The sequence below is a fragment of the Lethenteron reissneri genome, chromosome 27 (assembly GCF_015708825.2).
Source record: "Lethenteron reissneri isolate LAM-NWPU_2019-01 chromosome 27, ASM1570882v1, whole genome shotgun sequence".
Lineage (NCBI taxonomy): Eukaryota > Metazoa > Chordata > Hyperoartia > Petromyzontiformes > Petromyzontidae > Lethenteron > Lethenteron reissneri.
The window spans coordinates 14,519,961-14,545,622 of NC_083805.1; the positions used below are offsets into that span (position 1 = coordinate 14,519,961).

Genomic DNA, 25,662 nt, shown 5'->3' on the forward strand with positions numbered 1-25,662 from the left:
GATTTATTTAGATAATTGTATAGCACAGCCTAGCACGTAGCAGTAAGATTGAAAATCTCTGTACACAGCATACCACACAGCATGGCATATCACTGCATGGTGGAGATTAATATACAAGGCATTGGCCATACAGAACGGCACGTACAGCACAGCATAACTTACCCTACCACATTCAGCAGAGTATAGCACGATAATTCTGTACAGCATAGTGTAGCACATAGAGCATGGAACTAAAGGTACAGGACAGCACACAACATAGCATACACAGCTTAGAGCAAAAAGGGAAGGCAGGCCATTGAGATTACAATTAGACACGGCATCTTGCAATGTGATACGATGAAAAGAGGCATCATGCAATTGGCTTGCATTACAAGCTCTCACCTGAAGATGGTCGCTTGTGTTGCGATCGAAACGTCGTGATCTATTATTTTTCTACCTACGTGACTTTACCGAAAGAACCAAAGTATAGTCTTACAGTAATTTATACTGGGAAGTATTTGTCAATCATTTGTAAATGCAGCAATAAAAGTATGTCTTTTGATTCTAAACCCCTCTCTTAACCTCTTGCATTTTTTTCAATATTCATGTAGTCTTGCAGGTCGGTGAATTGCCCCTGGAGACACTGCTGTGCCTGACGCAGTGTATAAGGGACAGTGCTGTGTTTGCATGACAGTGCATGGCACTGTTGTGTGGGATACACTGCTGTGTATGACACGACTGTGTGTCTGTGCACGCTTGTGACCCTGGCTCTTGTTTCAGAGCGCAGTGGGGAGCAGGATGGCCAAGGCACCCACCTTCTCGAGGGACACAAATTCATGGTGCCAAAGAGGGAGATCCTCGCAGTTCCAGACATGGGGAAGTGGAAACGCTCACAGGTAACATCGCAGAATCAGCCCAGTTGCTTTGATTTGGTGCTTTCAATAAATAGATCATCTTGCCGAGTGGCCTCTATAGAGTTTTCGTCATGCAATCAGAAGGTTGTGAGTTCAAATCGCAGTTTGAGATCAACGCTTTATTTTTCCAGGTTCCATATAAATACTGCTTTGTGCAAAGTCTGCAGTGGTTGTCTTGTGGACAGTCTGGTCCCTGGCATATGAATATAGATTTGTATTTATCAGCGTGGCCAATGGAGATAAATTTCTCCCCATTCGTTATTGAACGGGGAAACACTTTTGGAATTACACAAATGTGTAGATCACCAATTCGGTGCTGTCACACACACATTTCATGTGTGGCACGTGACATTGATCAACGTTGCACGCTCACACCAACACGTGGACGTCACACGCATTTTGGGCGAGTGATGTCCGTCACTTTCCCCTTCCCTAGGCAAAGAATGCGCAACGAAAATGCACACACCACACGCGGATTGGCCCACATGTTCACACCAGCACCTCCCACTTCTCCCCCACAGATTTCAATCTAACAGTAATACAATTTACCGATTGCAACTCTTATGGGAACAAACCAGTAAATATAATGTATTAGCAATCCCACCGCTTGACAACCCTGCCTGTTGCATCTCACTCAAGATGTTGGAGTCACGTCATCCAAATAAACATCCTGAACCCCATCGGACGAGCAGAGACTTATGCCTTGTCGAGAAACAGCCCCTTCGATAGATCTACGAATACCTTACCCAGCAGTAGATGGTGCTCCTTCATGTTCTGCAAAGAGTGATTCGCTGTGTATCTTACAGTGATATAAAATAATCACGTGTTAACATTAAGAGCTAGGATTAGCCAAGTGAAATGATGAACCAAATACATGTTTTTTTGTGCAAATAGTGACTGCTCTGAGACTCAGGTTTACTTAAATCTGCTTTGAGTGGCTGGAACTCAGATTCAAACCTATGATTTCATTGCTGTGATACTGCCATTTTGAGCTCTACTGAGCCAGGTGGCCACTATCATAATGTTTCCATTATTAATGAAACCTAAAACGTATATTGGTGCTTAATTATGACTGTCTCTTTTCTCTCTTGTATTCTCAGGCCTATGCCGATTACATGGGTTTCATTCTCACCCTTAACGAGGCTGTGAAGGGAAAAAAGCTCAGTTCTGAGTTCAAGGTTTCTGAGGTGAGCCTCATGTGTGTGTTTGTAATCGTGTGGGGAGTGTGCAGGTGGGTCTGCATGGATGGGGATGTCCATCTCGGCGTGTGTGGATGTTGTGTGCTTAGATCAGGTCGGTCAGTTGGTATGTGTGTGATTGAGTACGTGAGTCTTATTTGGTTGGGTGTGTCTGTTAGGAGGTGGATGCCTTCGTAGGTGCTCACTAACAGCACTTGCCCCAACAGACTGTTATGGCTATACAGGGGATCTTTGTTGTAGGGAGTGGTAGTGTAGCGGTAAGCACGCTGCACTATGAACAAGGCGACCCAAGTTTTATTTCTGCTCATGGCCAACACCAGTGACGATTTTCTGAACCGGTCCTGGGCCTCCCCTAGGTCGTACCTGGTGTAGTGTGTAAACATCGCCACTCAGGAGACAAAGGCGGTATTGACGGCCATCACCCTCGTGTTCCTTGCCGGCCTTCATAGAAGTTTGCTAACACCCCTTGCCCCCAACAGTCTGTTCAGGCTATATGGGGTATCTTTGTCTTTGGTGTGTATTGAGGAAGCAGTGGTGCAGCGGTCAGCACACTGCCCTACGAACTCAGCAATCCGAGTTGTATTCCCGCTCACATCGGTGACAACTATTTGTACCAGTTTTGGGCCCTCCCCTAGGTCGATTCGGCCTCAAATAAGTACTTGTTATGGTTTGTAAACACCAGCATTGGGCTGTCTTCCCTCTCGGCCACGCATTGTGCTAGCCACCCACCCTCTTGTGAGCCGTAGGTGCTCGCTAACAGCACTTGCCCCAGTAGCCTGTCACAAAGACTATATGGGAGATCTCTGTAGGTGTGCACAAGTGAGCGTGCACATGTGCTCAGCTTGAGTGTGCTGCCCTGCAGGCTGTGCAGCAGCTCGTGTGCCTGCTGGACATGATGGATCGCTGGATCGAAGAGGTTCCGCCTGTGGATCAGCCCCAACGCTTCGGCAACAAGGCCTTCCGCACCTGGTGCGCCCGGCTGGAGAAGGCACGCACACCTCGCTCGCATCACACCAATACTAATACCCGCCATTCGCCACTAAGTAACGGTGACGTCTCTTACACCACATATATACACACACGCACGTCACACTATAGATTACACAATATGCTACAGTGTACGTCACACATGTACACACACAAGAATACACCACAGACCACATGGCACATGTACACACGATATAATACATATTTGACGTTATAGCATGGGTATACTGCACACATGTACACGTACATCACACTACTCTACTAACAACGTGCACTTCATACAGATGTAGTTTCAGGGAGTCGGAGACGAGGTTTGTAGAGGCACCTTCTTTATTGAGCACACACGATCTCGCCTGCACACTCCACAGTCGCTAGCCTATACACAGCAATAGCCGTCTAACACCGACAGCACTGACGGAGACAGCCAACAACTCTCTAGCAGCGCAATATCGAGCGACGATGGCAGCGACGATGGCGACGAGACGACAGCAGCAACGAGACGATCCAATCCCAGAACCGGCAGCCTCAAGCTCCCGCTCTCGGCCCCTTTTATGCTACCAGCGCGGCCTGGCTCTTCTCTGGCCGCGCCTGCCTTCTCGAACCCACCAGCTCCTCCGCCCTGCTGACACACCCGCTCACATGCTCGCCCCGGCGTGTGTACTGTTTGTCCACCACAGTTGCCGCTGCTGGCCACCAGTCGGCGCTATTACACTACACATACACCACAACCATAAATAACATGCACACACACTGCACAGTACACTATATAATACTCTACAGGCTAAAATATCACACTTACACTCTGCACATACAATGCGTGCATGCATGCATACAAATAACACACTACATACACGCACAACACTACACACGAGATAATAGATGTACCAACTACACACACACATGCCACACATGTACATACACTATGTAGCAGATTTACACACTGCACATAAACATCCCACAGGCACACATACCACACACATTAAACGTGCATATGACAAACATACCACGTGCTTAATGACATGAGTGAAACGCATATTCAATTACAGACCATGGCCGATCGCAGTGAACATCATCCTAATATTGATCGTCTTTTACTCAGCCAGAAACCTCATCCAGGAGATTCGTGCTTGGGTTCAGAATCAGATTATTTTTAATCCTGAAGAAATCGAATGAGCTATGACACTCTATATCACAAATGTCCAGTAGGGGCAGATCAGAATGTTACAACATCAAACAATATAGTACAGGTAGTCCTCTACTTACGATGGAGATGCGTTACTACGACCCCATCATAAGTCGAAAATATTGTAAGTCGAAGATGGCCTAGCCTACCCAGAAGTTTAAAGAATGGTGATAATTTATCAAAACAGAGCAATTTACAGTACCGTACTGTATAAACTATATACTGTATGTATTTATGAATTACAATACTGTATTGCACAGTAAAATGTAAAGTAAAAAAACAAGGTAAATTCTTAGCCTACCTATATGAACTGCAATTTAATAGAAAGTTTTTTCAGGAAACAATCCTATCTGCTATAAAAACTTTTAACATGCATTGAACGTATCGTATCGTGGTAACCTTAAAATGAAATCGCTAAAGCTACGTATCATACATGCATTGAATGTATCGTAACGTATCCTGTTGTACTGTACTCGCCAAAATTCTGTCCGTCGTCTGCATACTTGAACGATGTTAAGTTGTTGATGGCAATTTTGTCGTATCGCCATCGTAAGATCGAAATATCGTAAGTCGGACCATCGTAACTCGGGGACTACCTGTAAAAGTAGAAGACGATTGATATGACTATGATGCTCACTGCGATTGGCCATTGTTTAGTTTGTTGTCATTCCCCCGTACCTCTAATTAGCACAGTTGGCTACATACTGTGTGAAAGTTCAATGTACATAGGAAAGGAAAGTAAATCACGTGTAATTTTTTGCATCTGGGAAAAAATGTAAGTGCCCGGAGAAATCCCACACACGCGAGGGTATAATGCTCAAAAGTCCGCACAGGTGGGTAGGAAATCTACTTCCCGTTCTCGCGTAAGGGCTGTGATAGAGTTGTGTGCGTTGCCGAGCGAGCGTGTGTGTGCGCGTGCCCCCGTGTGCTTTGGTGCAGGAGGCCCCGGCGCTCGTGTCACGGATGCTACCAGAGCGCCTGCACGAGGCAGTGCCCGAGGCCACCACGTACCTGCTGGAGAGCGTGGGCAATGCCACGCGCATTGACTACGGCACCGGTGCCCGCCCGCATTCACTCGCACATTTACTCCTCGCACTCGCTCCTAGTGCTTGAATCAGTGGTACGTCTACAAGCCAATTGTTTACGACAAGTACAAGGGTTGAGCAAAAAGTACCGGGACTACTTTTGTTCGAACAAAACTAAAGGACGATATGTCTAATTGAATGGATCTCCTTAAAAGTAGTCTCCTCCTGATCGAACACGGTGATTCCAGCGGTCCTGACGTTTGTCAAGGCATCTCTTTGGGGATGGCTTTCAGGTTCCGAGTTGTATTTGGATGATGGTTGGGCACATTCTGTGAAATCTCTTTCCTCTTAGGGTGCGTTTCAATCTAGGGAACAGGAAAAAAAGTTATTTGCCAAAATTGTATGTACAATTCATGAAGCATATGCTAATTTCCCCCTTTGGGGTTGCGCTATGGTGCAGTAGTTAGAGCATGCCACTGTGAACCCTGAATTTGAGTGTTGCCCATGGCTGACATCAGTGGCGGGCGATATCAGAACCGGTCCTGGGCCCCCACATAGACCAACGTGAGGATGCTTGGTTAAATAACCCCTTCTCACCGACACACAATGGCAAGGCCTTCATTCAACAGTGGATTGACAAAAGGGCTGCATGTTATTCGAATTTATTTACTTTTAGACTTGTGGAATAGAAAGAGACGACACAAGACAACGTGATTCAGGCAATACAACGGGATCGTTCAAACAAAACAAACAAGGATCGATTCTTGAAATCGTCATCACGAACCATGACGAGTCATGAAATCTCTGAGTGGCGGAAGTAAATTGTTGAAATTATGGGTCGGCAACCTGCGGCTTCAGAGACGCACGCAGCTCTTTAAGGACCGCTTCATAACGTTATTTATTAAGCACCCACCGTCTCGTATTCACATGCATTGCGGCTCTTGAAATATTTGGGTTAGCGAACTCGACAACACATTCCTGCGGAGGGAGCTGGTAGGAACGTTGGGTTGCTCGGTCAATGGCCAGGGTCAACGGCGGCGTGGTGTATTCCGCAAATATGGCCGACTGAGGGCGGGCACAAGCCGGTGTGAGTAGGTTAAACGTTGAGTTTTATAAGGGCACCACGGGGTGACCAGCCCCTCTCCACCCAGCCCCATCCCTCCCACCCGCCACCCAGCCCCACCCTCCCCACCCAGCCCCACCCCACCCTCTCCACCCAGTCCCTCTCCACCCTCCCCTCCCCACCCAGCCCCTCCCCACCCTCCCCTCTCCACCCAGCCCACCCCTCCCATTTTTGGATGCACGACGGACGGACGGACACAATAATCCCCTGTGGGCTGGTGTAACCAGGAGGTTCCTACCAGTAAAAGTGGCTCTTGTCATTTTGATTGCCGAGCCTTGGTGAAATCAGTCTGTGTGGCTAACGGTGAAACGTGTGCACGTGCGTTTGCAGGCCACGAGGTGGCGTTCGCCTCCTTCCTGTGCTGCCTGTGCAAGATTGGCTTCCTCAACGCTCATGACCAGGCAGCCATCGTTTTCAAGGTGTTTGAGAGGTGAAGAGGGCACGTTGAAAATCAAGCACAACATCCACCAATGATACTCGGGCCGCCATTGATAATGTAAACAAATTATCGTATGTGCAGGTTTTCATTGGGTACTCCAATTTACTTCCACTTAAGCAACTGGCTTAAACATCCCAATGCAGGAACCGACTGAAGTATAATTTTAAAACTTGATGGTAGATGTTCTGAGTTTAGGTTATGCTTGACCCTTTCCCATTCCGAGACGTCTGTAAGTTGCAGGGTGGGTCCCTTTCACCGCTGAATCTCGGAACTTGCAAGCGGCTCAGCATTAATTTTATTTATAGAATCATAGCACCATTGTTTTTCAAGACATTGTTACTCACTGCAGAGAACCGTAGCGACACGACCGCACTCTACGATAGCTGGCGCCAAACTGTCCTACATGCCCTCCCGCATGGCCTTGTGGGAGCCTCGGTACCGATTAACATTTTTTATATTAGTTTTTTTTCTGATTCCGTTCTGATGATGTACAAACGTGTACTTCATTGGAATGGGAGAGGGTTAATGTGTTTCATATTTACGTCAACTAGGAAGCACTGTGATAGGCAATATGTTAAATTCTTGATAGATAATCCACACCGTGAAATGCATCTTCACAATTTGTGGAAAGTCATCAGTGGTTGTCACTTGGAGAGCCTGCTACCCACTATAGGAATGGGGAATTTCTGCTCCTGGCATTACCCAACGCTCCTTTGGCCATGGAAATTATTTAACTCTTATACAATATACTGTATTGTTAAAAGTATACACAGATGAATACATGAGTGAGTTTGAAGTGTATGTGCCAACATGTTTGTGTGCGAATGTGTGTGCGTCTGTTTAATCAAGCTAGATTGTCTGAGGAGCTCACATGTCCTTGAAAGATCTGGACATAGCCTATTGGTTAGCTCCTCCGGAAGGCAAGGCTGCATTGGCTGGGGCATGTAGCCTGCATGCCCAGTAACCGCATGCCCAAATAGCTTTTTTTGGCTGGCTAAACGTGTGTGGCATGAGCTAGAGAAGAGATGGACTGGTGTGGTACAGGAGGATATGGAGCTAAGTGGCCTTTCCGATGACTGGTACCAGTGGTGTCAAGATCGGGCTCTGTGGAAAATGCTTGTGAAGGATGCTACTGGGCAGTTGGCGGCAGTCGCCCTCCAGCAACAGCAGAGAGCAGATGGCAGCTAAAATGCAGCAAGTTGGCAAAGGGTGGGGGGGGGGGCACAGGTGGTGCATCTACCAGTCAGCTCAGTTAGTCAACCCATGTCACTTGGGTCTGTCCTGTGACCTACCAGCGAGCCTTCGACACTTCACGTGGCCTCAAAGTGCACATAGTCTGGTACAAGCACCGTGGTGATGTCACCGCCACTTGGTGGCGATTAGCGGTTTTTGTTGTTGTGGGTCTGTCAGAATCAGAATCTTTTTGTAGACTGGAGGAATCCGATGAGCTGTGAAGCTCTTTTTAACAGATGCATATAAATGTGTGTGTAAGGAAAGTTTCCAGCGTTATTCTGGCGACCTGGGTATAGTTCTTTACAATGGGTAGCAACATTGTCAAGTGGTACTCAAAGCCTATATTGGCCTTTTACAAGGTCAACTTCACTTTAAATGACGTATATGATGCAGTCAGTAAACATCAGCATTTGGAAGACAAAGGTGGTGGGGCACAATGCTGACCAAACTACCCACTTTCGTACAACGGCAGCCCTAATAGGCACTTGATAACGGCACTTGACCCATTAATCTATAAGCATATGCAAAGCTTTTTGCCTTTCATGTACTTGACTGCCTAACCCTCACCTCTGCCGACTTGAAAGTTTTAAAAAGGACTAAATGGATGACTGACCCCCTGCACTCACTCTCGCGCGCCGCCGCTCGGATTACGTTTTAATATTGCCGGGGAGCTCCGCACCTGGGCAAACACGGCTACCCAGCGCAGCTCTGCATTAAATATTTACCATGAGCGGCATCGTTTTAATGGAAAAAAACCCTCCCTCTTTAGTTTAATGAGGTCGCTGATATACAGGGAACAAAAGAAGAGTGCCTATGACTTGCGTGACTTGCAGGCTCGAAGCATCACTTAAACGAACATTTGCCATGTTACTGTATGTGCACGAGGAGTCCGTAACATCGCCGCATGTTGTTGTTGCTGCCTCATATTTTAATTGTCACCTTTCCATTGTCGTGCTGCGCTTGAGCCCCCCCTCCTGCTTTCCCAGGGCTATTTTGTGAATGGTGGAATTCATGTCTCGCTAGAAATGAAATGGTTCTACATCATTACGTAATTATAAAAAAAAAAATGTGTTTTATAGTGACAGCTTTTCTTATAATGATATGGGTATGCTGTGAAGCAAATTATGTTATAATGGTGGTAATTATGATTATGGTTTTGGTGATGATGATTATATTAGAGTCATGGTGGTACTGATGATCATGATATAATGACGACGAGTTATATTGGCAGTGATCCTTTTCATGATGATTATGGTGATAATTGCAATAGTGGAGGTGGTAATGATGTAGAACATAGTGTTTATGATATTCATCATGGTCGTGTTCACTATGATGGTGGTTATGCTAATTATTTTATGATAATAACAATGGCGGTAATATGATGAGTTGATTGTTTATAAATTTACAGCCCTCTGTCAATCCACTGCTGAATGAAGGCCCACCCCAAGCCATGTTGGTCTTTGGGGGTAGTTAAACTCCGCTTCACCACGCCAGTCTGTATGGGTTGGTGAAGTGGGGGGGGGAAACAGGACCGGTTCAGATATCATTCGCTACTAACGTTAGCCAGGAACTGAATTCGAATCGCCAATCTCAACTCCTAATGGCGGGATATCAATGAAGATCGTGATCATTGTAATGCCATTTCTATGGTACGACCTCATACCACCTCATGCGTGTTTGAGAATCGAGCCACTTTGATCGGGCTATTCGTGGTTATTGGTGATGGTGGTGATAATGGCAAGGCATTGATGATGCGTACATTGATGCAAACCCCTGCTGTGTAGGTACCTTTGCGTGATGAGGCGGCTACAACAAACGTACCGCATGGAGCCGGCCGGCAGCCAGGGAGTGTGGGGCCTCGACGACTTCCAGTTCCTGCCCTTCCTGTGGGGCAGCGCTCAGCTTATAGGTGCTGACCGCACGCACGCCGCAACTCACACTCAGGAACCCCATGGTGGAGAGATGTTATCTACCTTGCCAGGTATACAGGAGGTCATATACGCCTGTATATTTGGAGTTTGCGGTGTCTCTCTCCCCGTGGTCGCATGGATTTTTGTCTGGGTCCATCCACTTTTAGAAATATTTGTTTAGAGTATAAATGTGATAAGCCACTTTGTTGAGCTATCTTTTGTGGCCATGTCGCTTCTAAAAGAAGAATTCTATAGATAAGTGGGCCTTACCTGGTAAAATAAAATAAACTTTTGGGGCAAGTGCTGTTGGCGCGCACGTATGAAGGCCGGCACGGCACACGAGGTGGTGGGTGTCTAATACCACGCACGACTACCTTTCGTCTCCCCGGTACTGATATTTTGACACGTGCCAGGTACTCATTTGAGGCTGAGTTCACCTCAAGAATGCCCACAATCAGTTCAATTGTTTGCCAGTGTTCATTGGTCATGAGCGGGAATCGACCTCAGGTCGCCCGGATTCGTTGCGCAGCGTGCCAAGCACTACACTACCGCTCCCCACAGGAACACATAAACACACACATGCACATATGGACATGCGTACGCATGCGAGAGCAACAACAGCAGTCGCCATTAAGTAGCGATGACTGCACCAAGGTGCTTGTGGTGCACTTTTGAGGCCTCTTGAAGTGGCGAAGGCTCGCTCGCTCGCTGGAGGTGGCACATGCGCATGAACACTCATGTAAGCACGCGCAGCAATACTTGCAAGCTCACACGCACACCAACTTTTAGCGAAAGTGTTGTTAGAGATCACCTATTAAAGCCGGCATGGCGCACCAGGGGATGATGTGGCCAGGACTATATCAAGCCACCTTTGTCTCCCCATCGCTCATGTTTACACATCACATCCAGGTCTAGGCATACCTCGTATAGTGCTCGGGATGCGTTCCTGGTAAATGGAGCGCGAAATATACGAAACAGCGCTATAGGAGGTCATTGTCACATGGTTCCAAAGTAGATGCGTACCAACAGCGCTATTTTTCTTCTTACCTATAAGCGATAATTTGAGGGCTTTATTTGGTTATCGGCCTTAATCATCAACACTGTGCACATGATAAATGTATTAAAGCATTTTATGCTAAAATACAGATGCAAGCGCGTGCATCGATGCCAATGTATTATTCCTTTAATAGTACCCTGTGTTGGTGGGGTGTAACTATAATACCAGTAGGCGTGGAAGTGTATTGCGATTTAAGTCTTGTGTGTTGCCTGCAATGCGCTGTGCCGCTGAGTTGAAGCCCCATGGCCCTGCCATCCGCAGACCATCCCCGCCTCGAGCCCAAGCACTTTGTGGACCCGGCGGTGGTGAACGAGCATCACAAGGACTACCTCTTCTTCCAGTGCATTCACTTCATTAACCAGGTAGCTGGCGTGCACATGGCATCGACTCTACCGCGCAGTGTCCTCAAGGATTGTGTTATCAAGCCGGGCGTGGTGGTGGTGGTTGTGGTGGCGATGGTGGTGCACACCTGTAACCTAGTGCTGTGCGGGAAAGGTGTGGTGGATCACAATTCAGCAATCCAGATCTGAGGATTGAATAAAATTTGAATTTTCATAGAGAAACATGGTAAAGTGGTTTCCCTGCTTAAATTTGCTTTTTGTGGGGCTCATCTATTTAGGTAGCCCTGCAGTTGGTGGTGTTAATCCCTGTTACCATGGCAGGGGCCAATCTCTCCATAGTATGACCACCTTTAATACTGGTAGGAACCTCCTGGTTACACCAGCCCACAGGGGATTATTGTGTCCATCGTGCAGGGAGGGGCGGGGTGGGGAGGGGCTGGGTGGTGAGGGGCTGGGTGGTGAGGGTGGGGCTGAGTGGGGAGGGGAGGGTGGGGAGGGGCTGGTCACCCCGTGGTGCCCTTATAAAACTCAACGTTTAACCTACTCACGCCGGCTTGTGCCCGCCCTCACAGTCGGGCATATTTGCGGAATACACCACGCCGCCGTTGACCCTGGCCATTGACCAAGCAACCCAACGTTCCTAGCAGCTCCCTTCGCAGGAATGTGTTTTCTCAGTGTCACTGATTGCATCAACTACAGAGGGATGATGATGATGGGCAAAGTTGACCCCAGACTGGTGACCTGATAGTAAATCAGGCAATTTCGCCACAGTGCCATCCGACCATGTGTAAGACTAAAGTAAGTATACCCCACGGCGCCATTGCGGTCACCAATCTTATACCATGGACCACATAGTAATACCACTAACTACTTGAATCTTTCGCCAGCAACATCATTAATTAATATATGCACCGGGCTACTCCTGAAGCTGGATCTGCTGGCTCCACCCACCAACACGCATGTATTAAGTGTTGATCATTATCGACTATCCCCATCACACTAAAGAAGATGGTGCAACAGGAGGGATATAAACTAAACTATTAACTATTTTTATTTTACCAGGTAAGGCCCACTGAGCTACATAGCTCTTTTTCACAAGCAACCTGGCCACAAATGATAGCTCAACGAAGTGGCTTATCATGTGAAAATGGATAGTAGCCAAATACTCTAAACGCGTGTTTCTAAATGTGGAGGGAAAAACCGGAGGGCCCGGATAAAAATCTACGCAACCACAGGGAGAACAGACAAACCTTCAATATACAGGCGTCAGGGTCAGGATCGAACCCACAACCTCTTGCATGCCAGGCGAGCCAGGTAACATCTCGCTTAACATTTCGCCACCGCGTGTGCCTGTGCGCAAATGTGCGTGCCATTCAGATGAAAACGGGCCCGTTCGCCGAGCACTCAAATCAGCTGTGGAACGTGAGCGCTGTGGTCTCCTGGAATAAAGTCAACACGGGTCTCGTGCGCATGTACCGTGCTGAGGTGAGCGACTGCATCCCGTTGCTGCTGCTGCAACACAAAAAAAGAGACAACCCCGAAAGCAGTCGGCTCCGATCCCTTGAGAGAGCTCCAATCTCTCACGCGCGCACGTGTAGCAGGGCTACGCATAGCATATCACATGGTCTCCCACACGAGTTCGAAGCTCCGTTAATGAACGACAACGTCTGAAAAGTCGATGAAGTCCAACGCATTGTTCTTCCGCTCTGTTGACACCGTGGTGATGGGTAACCAGGGTATCATATCTCACGCGATATTTTCTGCAACGCTGCTAGGCTGGCTTGGGGTAAGGCACTACCACGAGAGACCAAGGTATACCTATCCATCGTTATTCTAGGCTATGATACCCTATCGGCTTATAATCCTACAAGCAGGTTTGTAAGAATATCGGGTACAAAGAGCACAAAGTAAGGCAAAATGGATGTGGAATGCTAAAATAATTTCTGGAACAGCGTTCTGAAATCAAGTGCTAGATGTAACTCCCATACAAGTTCAGTACACCGTCGGCGCAACTCCGATTAGCATGGTTGGCTACGTACGGTACGAAAAAAGTTAAACATGCATACAATGCAGCGATGTGCACACAAATGTCCTTTTTCAAGTTTAATTTGTGCGCGTTATAAATTTCTGAATGAATTAAGGATTCATAATAAACGTTTTTGGGTTAGATCGCGTTATTTATAAATGTGTCGTAACGCTCCACCACCCGACACGGCCAATCAGTAAAAACGTGTCACGTTGTGGATTCACTCTTCAACACACCGGTGGGCTAAAGTAGTGAACTATTTTGTCTTTTGTCAACGTGACACTTTTTTACTGATTGGCCGTGTCGGGTGGTGGAGGGTTACGACACATCTATAAATAACGTGATCTAACCCAAAAACTTTATTATGAATAATATTGGTCATGATAGCCTACATGTTAAATTGAATTAAGGATGTCATTAAGTTGCTACGACACAGCCCATGACCGTGAATTTAAAGGATTTTTTTCACTCCTACTTTTTAGGGATGTAGTTTGAGTAGCAAATCGTTCTTCGATATCCAAATTTGTAATCAAATTGATGGCTTGAGGGTACAATAGCCATCTGGCACTCGCACCTCATAAGATGCTCGTGTAAACAAGTTTTAAGGCTGATGAACGGGGTCAATGAGAACTCGTGTTGAAAAGCCTGGGATACACAGCCCGAGTACAGATCTAGGAGATGAGATAAGAGCTGTTCGTCCTTCGGATATTGTCCACACTGTGCCAAAACCCTGTATTCATGTTGCACAGACACACGGGGACTTGACAGCAAAGAATAATGCTTGGTAGCTGCACTGCAGCTGTTATCTCTGCCATCTCTGCCCAACATAATTGTGCTGATAATTGGTTCTTTACCCTTCTATCTGGCAACAAAACTGACACCTTTTTACAAGGAGTCATGTTTGCATAGACCGCAATACCTGCAGTCATAAATACAAACAAAAGACATAACTCTGATAATGTGCACTGTCCTTGAAGTTGATTGGTCCACACCCGAGACAGCTTTTGTTGCCAGATAGAAGGGTAAAGAACCAATTATCATACTTTTACTGGCAAATGAGGTCCCCATAGAGTATAATTGTGCTGATTGAAACACTCGGCGGAGTTTTTGAATGTAATTAGGTTTGGAAGCCGATAGCATATGGTGACACACGGCTGTAATCCACCGTTTTGGAGGCAAGCGTTTTGTGGATCATAGAGATTTGAGAGACTTTGCAGATGATCAAGAGGTGGCGGAGCACCAAGTTGGTGCATTAACCCATCTGTGTGGCGTTTTGTTGTTTTCTATGAATGTGTATGTGTTCCCCCGCACGCTCGGGTTTCTTCTCACATGCGCAAAACCTTCCTAAAATGAATTGACCTAGTCGTTCCAATGCGGGATCCACCATAAACATAGTTCTGTGTTAACCCTTTCCCGTTCCGATGACGTCTGTGTAGCTCAAAAACGAAGATAAAATAACTTTATCGATACCGAGAAATCCACAAGGCCATGCGGGGGGGGGGGGGGGGGGGGGGCGTGGCACAGTTTGGCCTCAGCGATCATAGAGTGCAGTCGTGTCGCTGCAGTTCTCTGCGGTGAGTACAATGTCTATAAAACAACGGCGCTGCGCCTCTAGATTACATTAATGCTGAGGCGCTTGCGCGTTACGAGATTCAGCAGTGAACGGGATCCACCCTGCAATTTGTAGACGTCTCGGAACAGGACATCATTACATTGCAGTGGTGGGCCATGAGATGCCAATGCTACACAATATATGGCTGTACTGTTCTCTGTACTCCTCCCGGCTGTGCTCCCCACGTTCACTAACCTACAACAGCCAGCATGATGAAGTATGGTTAAATAACCCTGACGACCCGGAAGGGTATGGGGGAGGACCTCATCCAATGGTATTATTCACAAAATGTGCTCCACATTGAGTGCACATTTCAACGGTTAAAATTCAACTCGGTGTCTCCTGCTGAGCAAAGCAATGTGACCACTCATTCATCACGGTCGGCAGTGGGGAATGCCACCACTGATGGTGCTGAACAGCGTTTTCCAAGGGAACCAGGCACCGTCAAAAGTACATTTTCGCTCTCATTTTGTTTGTGCCATCATTACTGCTGATTTCACCAAGATAAAAATGTAAATTGGGTTACATTGCATGATCACAAATGCCGTTAAATCATGCCAAATTCGTAAGGTTTGTCACGTGAACAAAACATGCCAATTAGTTACTACTTCAGCACACCGGTGTGTTGGAAAGTAAACCCACAACATTTACAATTCGAGTACGACGTTTCTCTGGCGATTACAACCAGCTTCATCAGGCGACAGCCATAATTGTGAAGAAGTTCTCCTGTTTCGGTCTTAAACAGAAGAGTCAAAGGTGATGTCATCACAGTGAACCTCTCAGGTGTGAAGACCACGTCTGCATGCATCGGGAAAATTAGTCGTAGTTTAGTCATGATGTCACTCGAGGGTAAGGTGGCAGGTTTCATGCCAGAAAGTACGCTTACGTCCTAATCGATTATTTAAACTCGCATTTAACTGCTAGGGTTACACGCCTAGTTGTTTACTGTTTTGCACCCCTATTTAATATTAATATTGGGCTTGGTGGCACTGTGTAAGAAGAGCACAGCGGGGAGACGGCCTTTATTTTGACGCTTCTAATCCGTTGTGTTTTTCTGCGGCCACAATCCTCTTGCCTATTCCCCCTCCTGTCCACAGTGTCTGGAAAAGTTCCCGGTCATCCAGCATTTCAAGTTTGGAAGTTTACTCTCAATACAGCCGGTCACCAAGTAACAACCGGCATTCGCTCGCTCGCTCGCCCACCCGCACGCACGCACCACCTCGCCCCCATGGAACACATGCCTGACTATTTTTGGAAAGTCACATCAAAGGGACTAAAGTAAACTATTATGTAAGAGAGGGAGGAAACAGCAGTCCATGAAAATGAGCCTTCACATTTGAAATTTAATTGTATACTTTAAGGATTGCATTTCAGATTGGAGTTGTGCGCTGTGTGGAATGCCCAAGGGATTGGCTTCTCAGCCTGCATGTCAGGTTTATGAAAATTATTTTTAGCACAGTGCCTCAGTGTGAGGAACTGCAGGGTCGTGAGTGATTCAAATGCATATGCCGCGTATTACGTCACGCATGGTAATAGGATCATTAACCACCACTGTCATTTTTTTAATCATCAAGCATATGCCAAGTAGGAGGGTGAGGGCAGTTTTGTTCTTACATGGACCCGTCAGTGTAGCTCAAAAAGAATCCACTTTTACCCAGAAAGCACTTATGTGAGCAGACTATCTGGCAAAACCTAACTTTGGCAGCTATGATAGTGAATACTTAGATAACTCTCAATCATTGAGCGTTTTAACGAGGTGAGCTCATTAAGACTGTAGTTTTATTGGAAAGGGGGATAATGTCCAAGCAAACATACAAATGCACTCGGCAGCCCAACCCCATAGCAGATATTGAAGTACGCAATGTAGCAAGCAGGCTACTGGATGACACATGTTGGCAAGGGCCTCGTCTCATAATGTAATTAATCTACTTCAAGTTATGAACCCATCATTTCATCGTACATTGGTGATATCGATTCCTTTCGCCATATTCTGCAAAATATACTTGGGCCACCTAACCCGCCTAGGCAGCGAGGGGGGGAATCCACGAATGGAATTGGTTAAATGGACGTGTGCAACTTATTTTATGTGTGGCTTTCAAAATGTGGAAGGTCCATTTTGAAACGTTTAACCTCGTTAGTCCCAGCAGCCAAGCGGGCATGTAAACGTTTATTTTGTTTTGCAAAAAAAAAAACATCCCGCATACCCTGTGGTAAGTTTCTGCTTTCCTCCATGAAGCACACTGGCTGTCAAGGAACCACCCCGAGGGAATTGTATGAGGGCAGTGTATCGAGTTCACGGCGGAAGATATGCTGAAAATGCACGCACGTGTAAATGCCATTGCCGTGATCATTAAAATCAATGGACCTGAAGTCCGGGCGGTGGATTGAAATGTGAGCCAATTGGAAATTGATGTTGTGATTGTCTTGTATTTGGTGCTGCTGCTGTGTACACGTGTGTGGGGCTATTGAACATGATCAGGATTACTATTGCGACGACGCTATTGGGTGTGAGGAGCGGTAGTATTGTGGTGAGCACACCACACCATGAACCAGGAAACCTGAGTTTGATATCTGGCCGCAGCTTATATCGGTAGTGATTATCAGAACTGGTCCTGGGTTTCCTCTCGGCCGACTCAGCCTTAGTACCGAATGTGGTGTGTAGACATCAAGACTGGGAAGACAAGGTGGCTAGGTATGGCACCGGCCACACCACCTCATGCACTGTGCTAGCTTTCATAGGTGCTCGCTAACGGAACTTGCCCCAACACCCTGAGTAGGCTACATGCGGCGGGAGCGGGGAGTTCTTTGTGTGGGTATCGGTAGCGTTTAGTATTTTGGTGGTTGGTTAATGGTTAGCACACTGCCTCAATCCCAGTGGCTTCGATTTCATTCCTGGCCCTGCACAAATCAGTGGCACGTGGCATGTCCTGGGCCTACCTTAGGTTGACTCAGCCTTAGTTGGGAGTCACCTCTGGTTCCGTGTACAGTACTCCCCTTTGAACCATCGGATATGCCGCTCCTGTATGTACCATGAAGATATTGCTTTTTTTTTACGAACAGCAATTGCCCTGACAGTCTGTATGGCTAAACAAAAAATCTCTGCATTTGTGAGGATGTGTTTACAGTACTTTGGACCTTCACCAGGTATCTAAAGTCAAGGTGTTGGTTCTGATTAAATTCCCCACACCTTCACTGCAGCAAACAAAACCCGTGGTGTCTGTAACCCTACCTGACCCCACATGGGCTTCACAAGACTCGCCTCGCAAAAACAGTGCAGAGCACGTGTAGTGCATAGGCAAGTCGCCATGGTGTTGAGATGTTAAGTACCTTGCCTGGTATACAGGACGTCGTGGGTTCATTCCCGACCCTAACGCCTGCTGTATATTTTGAGTTTGCATGTCTCTCCCAGTGGTCGCTTGGATTTTTCTCCAGGTCCTCCGATTTTCCCCTCCACATTTCGAAACATGCGATAAGAGTATTTGGCTGCTATACATTTTCACATGATAAGACACTTCGTTGAGTTATAATTTGTGATTGCCAGGTCGCTACAGGAAAAAAGCTACACAGTTCAGTGGGGCCTTGCCTGGTAAAACCCAGGTCTGTTAAACCTTAACACCTGGGTCTGGCCCATGACCTGATACTGAGCTTTTATGGCTATACACCTACAGTCAATTTGTCATTTCACTGCCGGATGGAAGCCTCTCCACGCCGTGTGAGCCATACGTGTATTTGACCATACTTCACACTGCATTGGTGAATGTGGGGGGGGGGGGGGGGAGTCAATAACGTAGGATGTTGCTCCACTGCCCTCTATTGCCCACAATGCCTAATTTAATTATGCGGTGTGGTCACCCATACCAAGCACGATCCAGGCTCAACCCTGTTTAGCTTCTGAGGTCTTTGAGGTCTCTCGGCATGGGGTGCATCCCGGGTGAATTTGTCATCGATTGTGTTACTCCGCACGGCCTCGGACTGCATATTGCATGGCACAGGTGCGAAGTTGCCGTTACCGCCACGATGTGGCAATTGACGGTGGGGAGATTTGGGAGCGGCGAGATGTTACATACCTCGCTTGGTGTGCAAGAGGTCGTGGGTTTGATCCCGACCCTGACGCCTGTTGTGAATTTGGAGTTGGCGTGTATGTTTGTGGTTACGTGGATTTTCTCCGGTTCCTCCGGTGTTTTCATATTTATAATCCGCACGCGTTTAAGAGTATTCGGCTGCAATACGTGTCCACGTGATAATAAGCCACTGCGTGCATTCATATTCTTGGTTCTTTTGGTAAAGTCGCGTAGAAGGGAAAGAACCAAGAATATGAATCCCTGCAGTCACGAAAGCTTTAAATCGAAATTTAAATCCACTGCGTGGAGTTATCAAGTGTGGCCACGTCGCATCTGAAGAGATTTCTATACAGCCGAGTGGGCCTTACCTGGTAAAATAAGTTTATTTTAATTTCGGGAGTGGCGGTTTTGTGATCTGTGGCACTGCGTTATGATCCTGGCGAACTGCGTATTCGATTGTTGGCCTTGCAACACGACTGCCAGTTTTCACTCTGAACTTGACCTGGACCTCTCCATGGTCACCTAGGCCGATAATGACGACGTGTTGCAGTGTGTACGCATCATCGCTGGGGGAGACGAACACGACCAGGCATGTGGTTGCGGTCTGACCACGTGTGAGTATGTGTTTACAGTACGTACTATGGACCTTGACCAAGTCACTGAAGCGAAGTCTGACCCCCACCCCTTTGTGTGCCATGCTGGCTTTAATAGGTGCTCGCTAAAAGCACTTTCCCCGGCAGTTTGTGAGGCTTAATGGGGCGGGATAATTTTTTTTACGTGTGCATGTGCAATTGTAAATGTAGTGCTGTTGACGATGGGAAAGTTTGGACAGCATCAACAGTTCACATCCCTAACTCGTAATACTTGGTCGTAAACATCTACGGTGTATTATTGACCAGAGCGTTGCCGGATTTTGTCAAGTGGCTATTAAACATACCGTTTCGCATGTTTTTTGTTTAACCAGGTGAGAAATCGTGAGACCAAGATACTCTTTATTTGCAAGCGTGACCTCGGGCATTATTAGTCTGTCAGTAGGGGGCGGTGATCGCTGATGTTTATAATCCCAATTGAAAGATTTCAAGGTAATTTTCACATTTGGACCCCGACATCAGCACACAATGGCCTACTCTTGCGAATGACCTCAGGAGATCTTTGGCATGCACTGTGAAACAGACGGCGGGTATTATTAGAACTACGGCTCATGCACGCGCAGTAAAGTGCTTGCCACAAATGAACCGCAAATACCTTGCTGATTTCGTCGAGCATAAACCATCACGCAAACGCTGGTCATCCTCGCAGCGGCTTTTGGTTAACCTTTGAAAAAAAGATGGTAACTGCGTCGTGCGCTTTCAGATGCGCTTCTGCGGCCGTCTGGAATGCTCTTCCGATATTAGGAAGCCACTGGAGTTCTGCCCTTTTAAATCTAAATTAAAAAACGAATTTGTTTAAAACTGCTTTATGTGTTTAGTTTGTCCTTTCCCCCGCACCTCCGATTAGCACGGTTGGTTACGTATCGTGGGAAAGAAGTCCACCATACATACAATCAGGGCGGCCGCTGATTTTGAACCACCAATCTTTGCAACGAGTGCCGAATGCACGACAGCGAGGCCTTGTTACTGCCCACCGTGATGACAACATTTGTAAGAGTAGTCCGTATACTTATCCCAAATAACAGATCTGAAACACTCATAAGAAAAACTCTGGTTTGACACTGGCTGGAGTTCTCAAGTCCTCGGGAAGGTTGAGCTTTCAAATTCTAGTCGAGCATCGGCTCACCACTTTCATCCTGCCAAAGTTGATTAAAAATGAGTTCCACTTTGCAAAAAGGATGCAGTTGTCATCCTTTGTAAATACTGTTCCTTGCCATGAGAATGTAGATATTACACCACTGGCTCAGGATTGCCAACAGATATGAGCAATGTTTCGTTGATCATTAGAGCAGGAATACAATGACTGCTGAGAGAACCAATATACCACTTATTTAACCAAGTTAATAACTTACCATGAATGACTAAAGTCACAGTATCCCATCTAATGTAAGATCGTTCATCTTGGCCTGTCAACGCCTGCGAGTATCCGTCCAGAATTGGTGACCTGCTCCGTCATGTCTGCCTTGTTTATTGTGCATCTGCTGTGTTGACAGTTTGCATTTTCGCCTGCCCTCTTTGTGACTGTTATACATTGCCAGTAAACGACTGAATTTAAAGCCTTGAAATACACTGCCTGTCTGAAAATGCGTTCAGCTCTCGGGATAATTGAATGCATCAGCGTGAAGTGACTTCTCGACTAGACCATGAAGACCGACGCTGTGAGCTGAGGTCATAGCCTCATGGATACGGTCTTCGTTTAGTGATTTTGGTCCCTGAGTTCAGATTGCAGACGTGAGTTTTTTTTTACATTAATTTCAAAAAGAAATATTGCTGTGGTTGTCACACCTGATGATGATTGCTTGTGTTGCAATCGAAACGTCGTGATTTATTCATTTATATTTAATTTAATTTTTTCGTCTACGTGACTTTACCGAAATAACCTTGCATTCACGAAAACTTCAAATCTAGAATACATTAATTTTGTGATCCTACCAGGTAGTGTGTTCATGAACGTCTCCGATTAGTGTTTTTTTAACAGAGTACTGGTCACACTGGTAAGCGTGGTTGTGATCTCGCTCCAGTTTAACCAAACGTGCACAAGTGATGAGCGCATAATTGCTGAAAGTATGGAAGTTAAGAAATACCATCAGGTGACCTACGTCAAACACCAGCAGCAGCGGCTGACAACTTAATCTCATCGAGCGAAAAGGTGAACTGCTCCGTCGACTCCGAAGGAAGCTTCCATCAACGTGGGGTTGAAATGACGGACATCGTGCCGAGCAACGCACGGCGCAACCTGAAAACGCGGTTGCGACATGTGATCTTCCTCGCCTGGTATCAGAATCAGAAAGGGTTTTATTCGCCATGAAAGTTCGCACAGACAAGGAATTTACTTTGGCCAGAAGGTGCATACATTCAACATATAGGAATCTTAAATCTTAAATAAGTGGTTTACAAGTCTAACTATACTAAGGAGGGTCGTGGGTTCGATCCCGACCCTGACGATGCCTGTTGTATATTTGGAGTTTGGTGGCACGGATCTTTTCATCCGGGTCCTCCGGTTTTTCCCTCCATATTCGGAAACATGCATTTAGATTATATGTCTGCTACCATAAATTCCTACGTGTGATGATGATATAAGTCACTTTGACGAACTATCATGTGTAGCCAGATCTCTTCTGGAAAATAGCTCAGTGGGCTTTGCCTGGCAATTGAAAGTTTACCAGACGTGACAAAAAATTATTTCATGTTTTACATTTTCTGCCAAATGTATTATTCTAAGTTGTCTGAACACACAGAGCAATGCATTTGTCCATCTTAAGTCCCCCAACAGCAGCTGAACTAAACACTGTGCTGAGAACAGCCCTAGAAAGAAAGTCATAACAGGGTTGTCCAGCCTCTTGAGAGGCAAGAATAACATGTGGGATGGTATTTAGGGCGATGACCGTCTTCCAGGGAATTTAGAATATGCAGTCCGTCAATGTGTATGCTGCCAACCAGCGTTTGCCTCTGCTCATCTGTTGGCAGCCCTAAAGCATATTTGGACATTCCACGTTTCTGTGACAGGGCCAAGCACAACTACCGTTGACATCCTGCAGTGGCACTCATTAAGTCAAACGTAGTTTGGCTTCTGTGAAGAAGGTCCATTGCCTGAAACTTCCTATTACAAGGCAGCGTTAATAGTCGAGGTTAATCGTAGCATGAGTCCTTAGTTCACCAGCTAAGAACTCGTTTGGAGACATCAAGGGTGTCCTGGAATAATGCATTTATTTCAGTCCTTAAACTCACCATACATGCATCGAATCACATAGATCGTGTTTTTCAAGTTGTACACGTAAAGCTTCACAGTGAATTCAAGGATTGCGCTACATTCGCTTGTGTTGCATAACTATTTGGTCCTTTATCTGAATTGCGATCCTGAATCGGAACAATTCATCCGATCGCCAGATAAGTGAATCATTTAGTTACACCTCTAGTTAATAAAGATAGTGGTGTAGATGTGCACCACTACCAATACTATCCGCTTAGTCATATATATTGTCAGCGTGGCATCTATAGATAAACAATGCATAATTATAATTTAGTTATAAACACCCCAATCGTTTATCATAGAGGTGTTTTTTTGTTCGATCGCATTAAAACATAAATGTGTCGTTAAACCCGACACCACCTGACACTGTTAATTAGAAAGGTTTGCCACGTACAACAAATGCCAATTCGTAACGAGTTTAGCACATCAGTGTGTTGGAGTTGTAAATCCGCACGATCCCAATTGTGCAGTACACACACTGTGTCATTTATCAATTTATTTCAAGTTCATTGAGTTAAAATATGATTTAGAACAGTTTTTTTAATTCACCACCTCCTCTTACAAGGCAATTCAATTCTCACAGACCCTGCCATAGGAATGTGGAATTTCCACCGCTGGCCCAGGGTCACGAAGGCAGTTGACCCCCCCCCCCATGCTCGTTTAAACAAACACTTTTGAGTTGTTCCGTGCAGCTTGTAAATAAACACGGCTCCGTGGAGTCGGACTCTCTGTTGTGCACAAAGATCGTGATACCCTCTGATATTTATAAATCTCCCCTCCCCACAGCCTCAAGTTGTGTTCACACTGCCTCTTTGGCTTACGTTAAGTGAAAGCCACGTGCCTGACATTGTGAGATGTGTTCACACCACCACCACAGAGTGCAACCGAAACCATTATCCACTCCTTCAACGGAGGAGGAACAGCAACACCACACTGACCCTCTCCTGAAGCTCTTGTGGTTGCGAGCATGCATGCACGTATGTTGTTTGTGGGGGAGCGGTAGTGGAGCGGTTCGTGCTTTGTGCTACGACTGGACTTCCCCTAGGTCGATTCGGCCTCAAACGAGTACCTGGTGTGGTGTGTAAACATCGCCACTGGGGAGAGAAAGGCAGCCGGGCGTGGTGCTGGTCACCCACCCCCATGCGTACCGTTTCGGCCTTCATAGGTGCTCGCTAACAGCAATTACCCCAACAGTCTGTTAAGGCTATACAGGGGGTCTTTGTGTGTTGAACTTCTTTCGCACCATACGTAGCCAACCGTTATAATCGGAGGTGTGGGGAAAGGACAACAAACGAAACACAAAAATTAGTTCTAAAGAAATTAGTTTTCAATCTATATGATTTAAAAGTGCATAGCTCCAGTGGCTTCCTAATATGAAGAGCATTCCAGACGGCCGCAGAAGCGTATCTAAAAGCACACGATGTAGTAGTGACCGTCTTTGTTCGTAGGTTAGCAGACCTCGACATTGGCATTTAACTCCCGAACATATTTCTGCCAAATGCAAGTTTAGAGTCACCAATGTGGAATTCAACATTCGTGTCATGTGGAATGTGAAAAATTTGAGTGGAGCCCTTTGGCTCTGCCCCTTAACTTTTATTCTGATTGGCTGCCTACACTTCCAATACAGTACATGCAGTCATCTACTTACGAACACTCGCACTTACGAACCAGCTTCCATGACATGTTTTGTTTAAATTACGTCGACTTAAAACGCGAACTCGCACATTTTAACTGAACCGCAGGACGACAACAAAAGTAGCGGCACATTCACGTGACGTCTGTGACATCGACGAAGCGGGGCTTACATACAGAGCTGGGATATCTTGATTATGTAGGCAATCGATGGCTCTTCTAGCAGTACAATTATTGGACTCGTCGGATGGCACCACAATTAAAGTCCCACCTCGGTTCTCAAGTGTGCCGCTGGACGGGAGGTGATAGGCGGGGCTTACATACAGAGCTGGGACATCTTGATTATGTAGGCAATCGATGGCTCTTCTAGCAGTACAATTATTGGACTCGTCGGATGGCACCACAATTAAAGTCCCACCTCGGTTCTCAAGTGTGCCGCTGGACGGGAGGTGATAGGCGGGGCTTGGCTTATGCCATGAACATTAGAGCCCGTGTCAGGGTGTCCGTCGCTGGTCGGGAGTGTCCTGCCTCCGCGAGACAGGATGTGTGGCGGGGGAGGAGAGGCTGGCATTTCAAGTAGATTTACTGTCAGTCGATTCATCTACTTAACACATTCCTGCGGAGGGAGCTGGTAGGAACGTTGGGTTGCTCGGTCAATGGCCTGCAGGCTCAACGGCGGCGTGGTGTATTCCGCAAATATGGCCGACTGTGAGGGCGGGCACAAGCCGGCGTGAGTAGGTTAAACGTTGAGTTTTATAAGGGCACCACGGGGTGACCAGCCCCTCCCCACCCAGCCCCTCCCCACCCAGCCCCACCCCTCCCACCCCCCACCCAGTCCCACCCTCCCCACCCAGCCCCTCCCCACCCCAACCAGCCACTCCCTCCACGATGGACGGACACAATAATCCCCTGTGGGCTGGTGTAACCAGGAGGTTCCTACCAGTATCATGCCAGCTATAGCTATGTACATGAAGTTGATCCGGCGTGACTCCACCTCGAGTGCCTTGCCCTGTGCCCCCCTGTGATCGGCAGGGTTTAAAG

The 25,662-nt window shown here is 46.7% G+C and overlaps 1 protein-coding gene across 2 annotated transcripts in view; it reads left to right on the forward strand.

Moving 5' to 3' along the window:
• The window catches only part of PTPA (protein phosphatase 2 phosphatase activator), a 43,238-nt gene extending 25,803 nt beyond the window's left edge, over nucleotides 1-17,435 (forward strand). For both annotated transcript variants that reach the window (XM_061561524.1, XM_061561525.1), the window contains exons 2-10: nucleotides 760-875; nucleotides 1,994-2,080; nucleotides 2,955-3,080; nucleotides 5,202-5,319; nucleotides 6,741-6,840; nucleotides 9,867-9,991; nucleotides 11,311-11,411; nucleotides 12,768-12,875; nucleotides 16,126-17,435. In XM_061561524.1, coding sequence (XP_061417508.1) covers nucleotides 760-875; nucleotides 1,994-2,080; nucleotides 2,955-3,080; nucleotides 5,202-5,319; nucleotides 6,741-6,840; nucleotides 9,867-9,991; nucleotides 11,311-11,411; nucleotides 12,768-12,875; nucleotides 16,126-16,200 — 956 coding nt within the window. In that variant the 3' untranslated portion in view covers nucleotides 16,201-17,435. The remainder of the gene's footprint in view (nucleotides 1-759; nucleotides 876-1,993; nucleotides 2,081-2,954; nucleotides 3,081-5,201; nucleotides 5,320-6,740; nucleotides 6,841-9,866; nucleotides 9,992-11,310; nucleotides 11,412-12,767; nucleotides 12,876-16,125) is intronic.
• The last annotated feature ends 8,227 nt before the right edge of the window (nucleotides 17,436-25,662 follow it).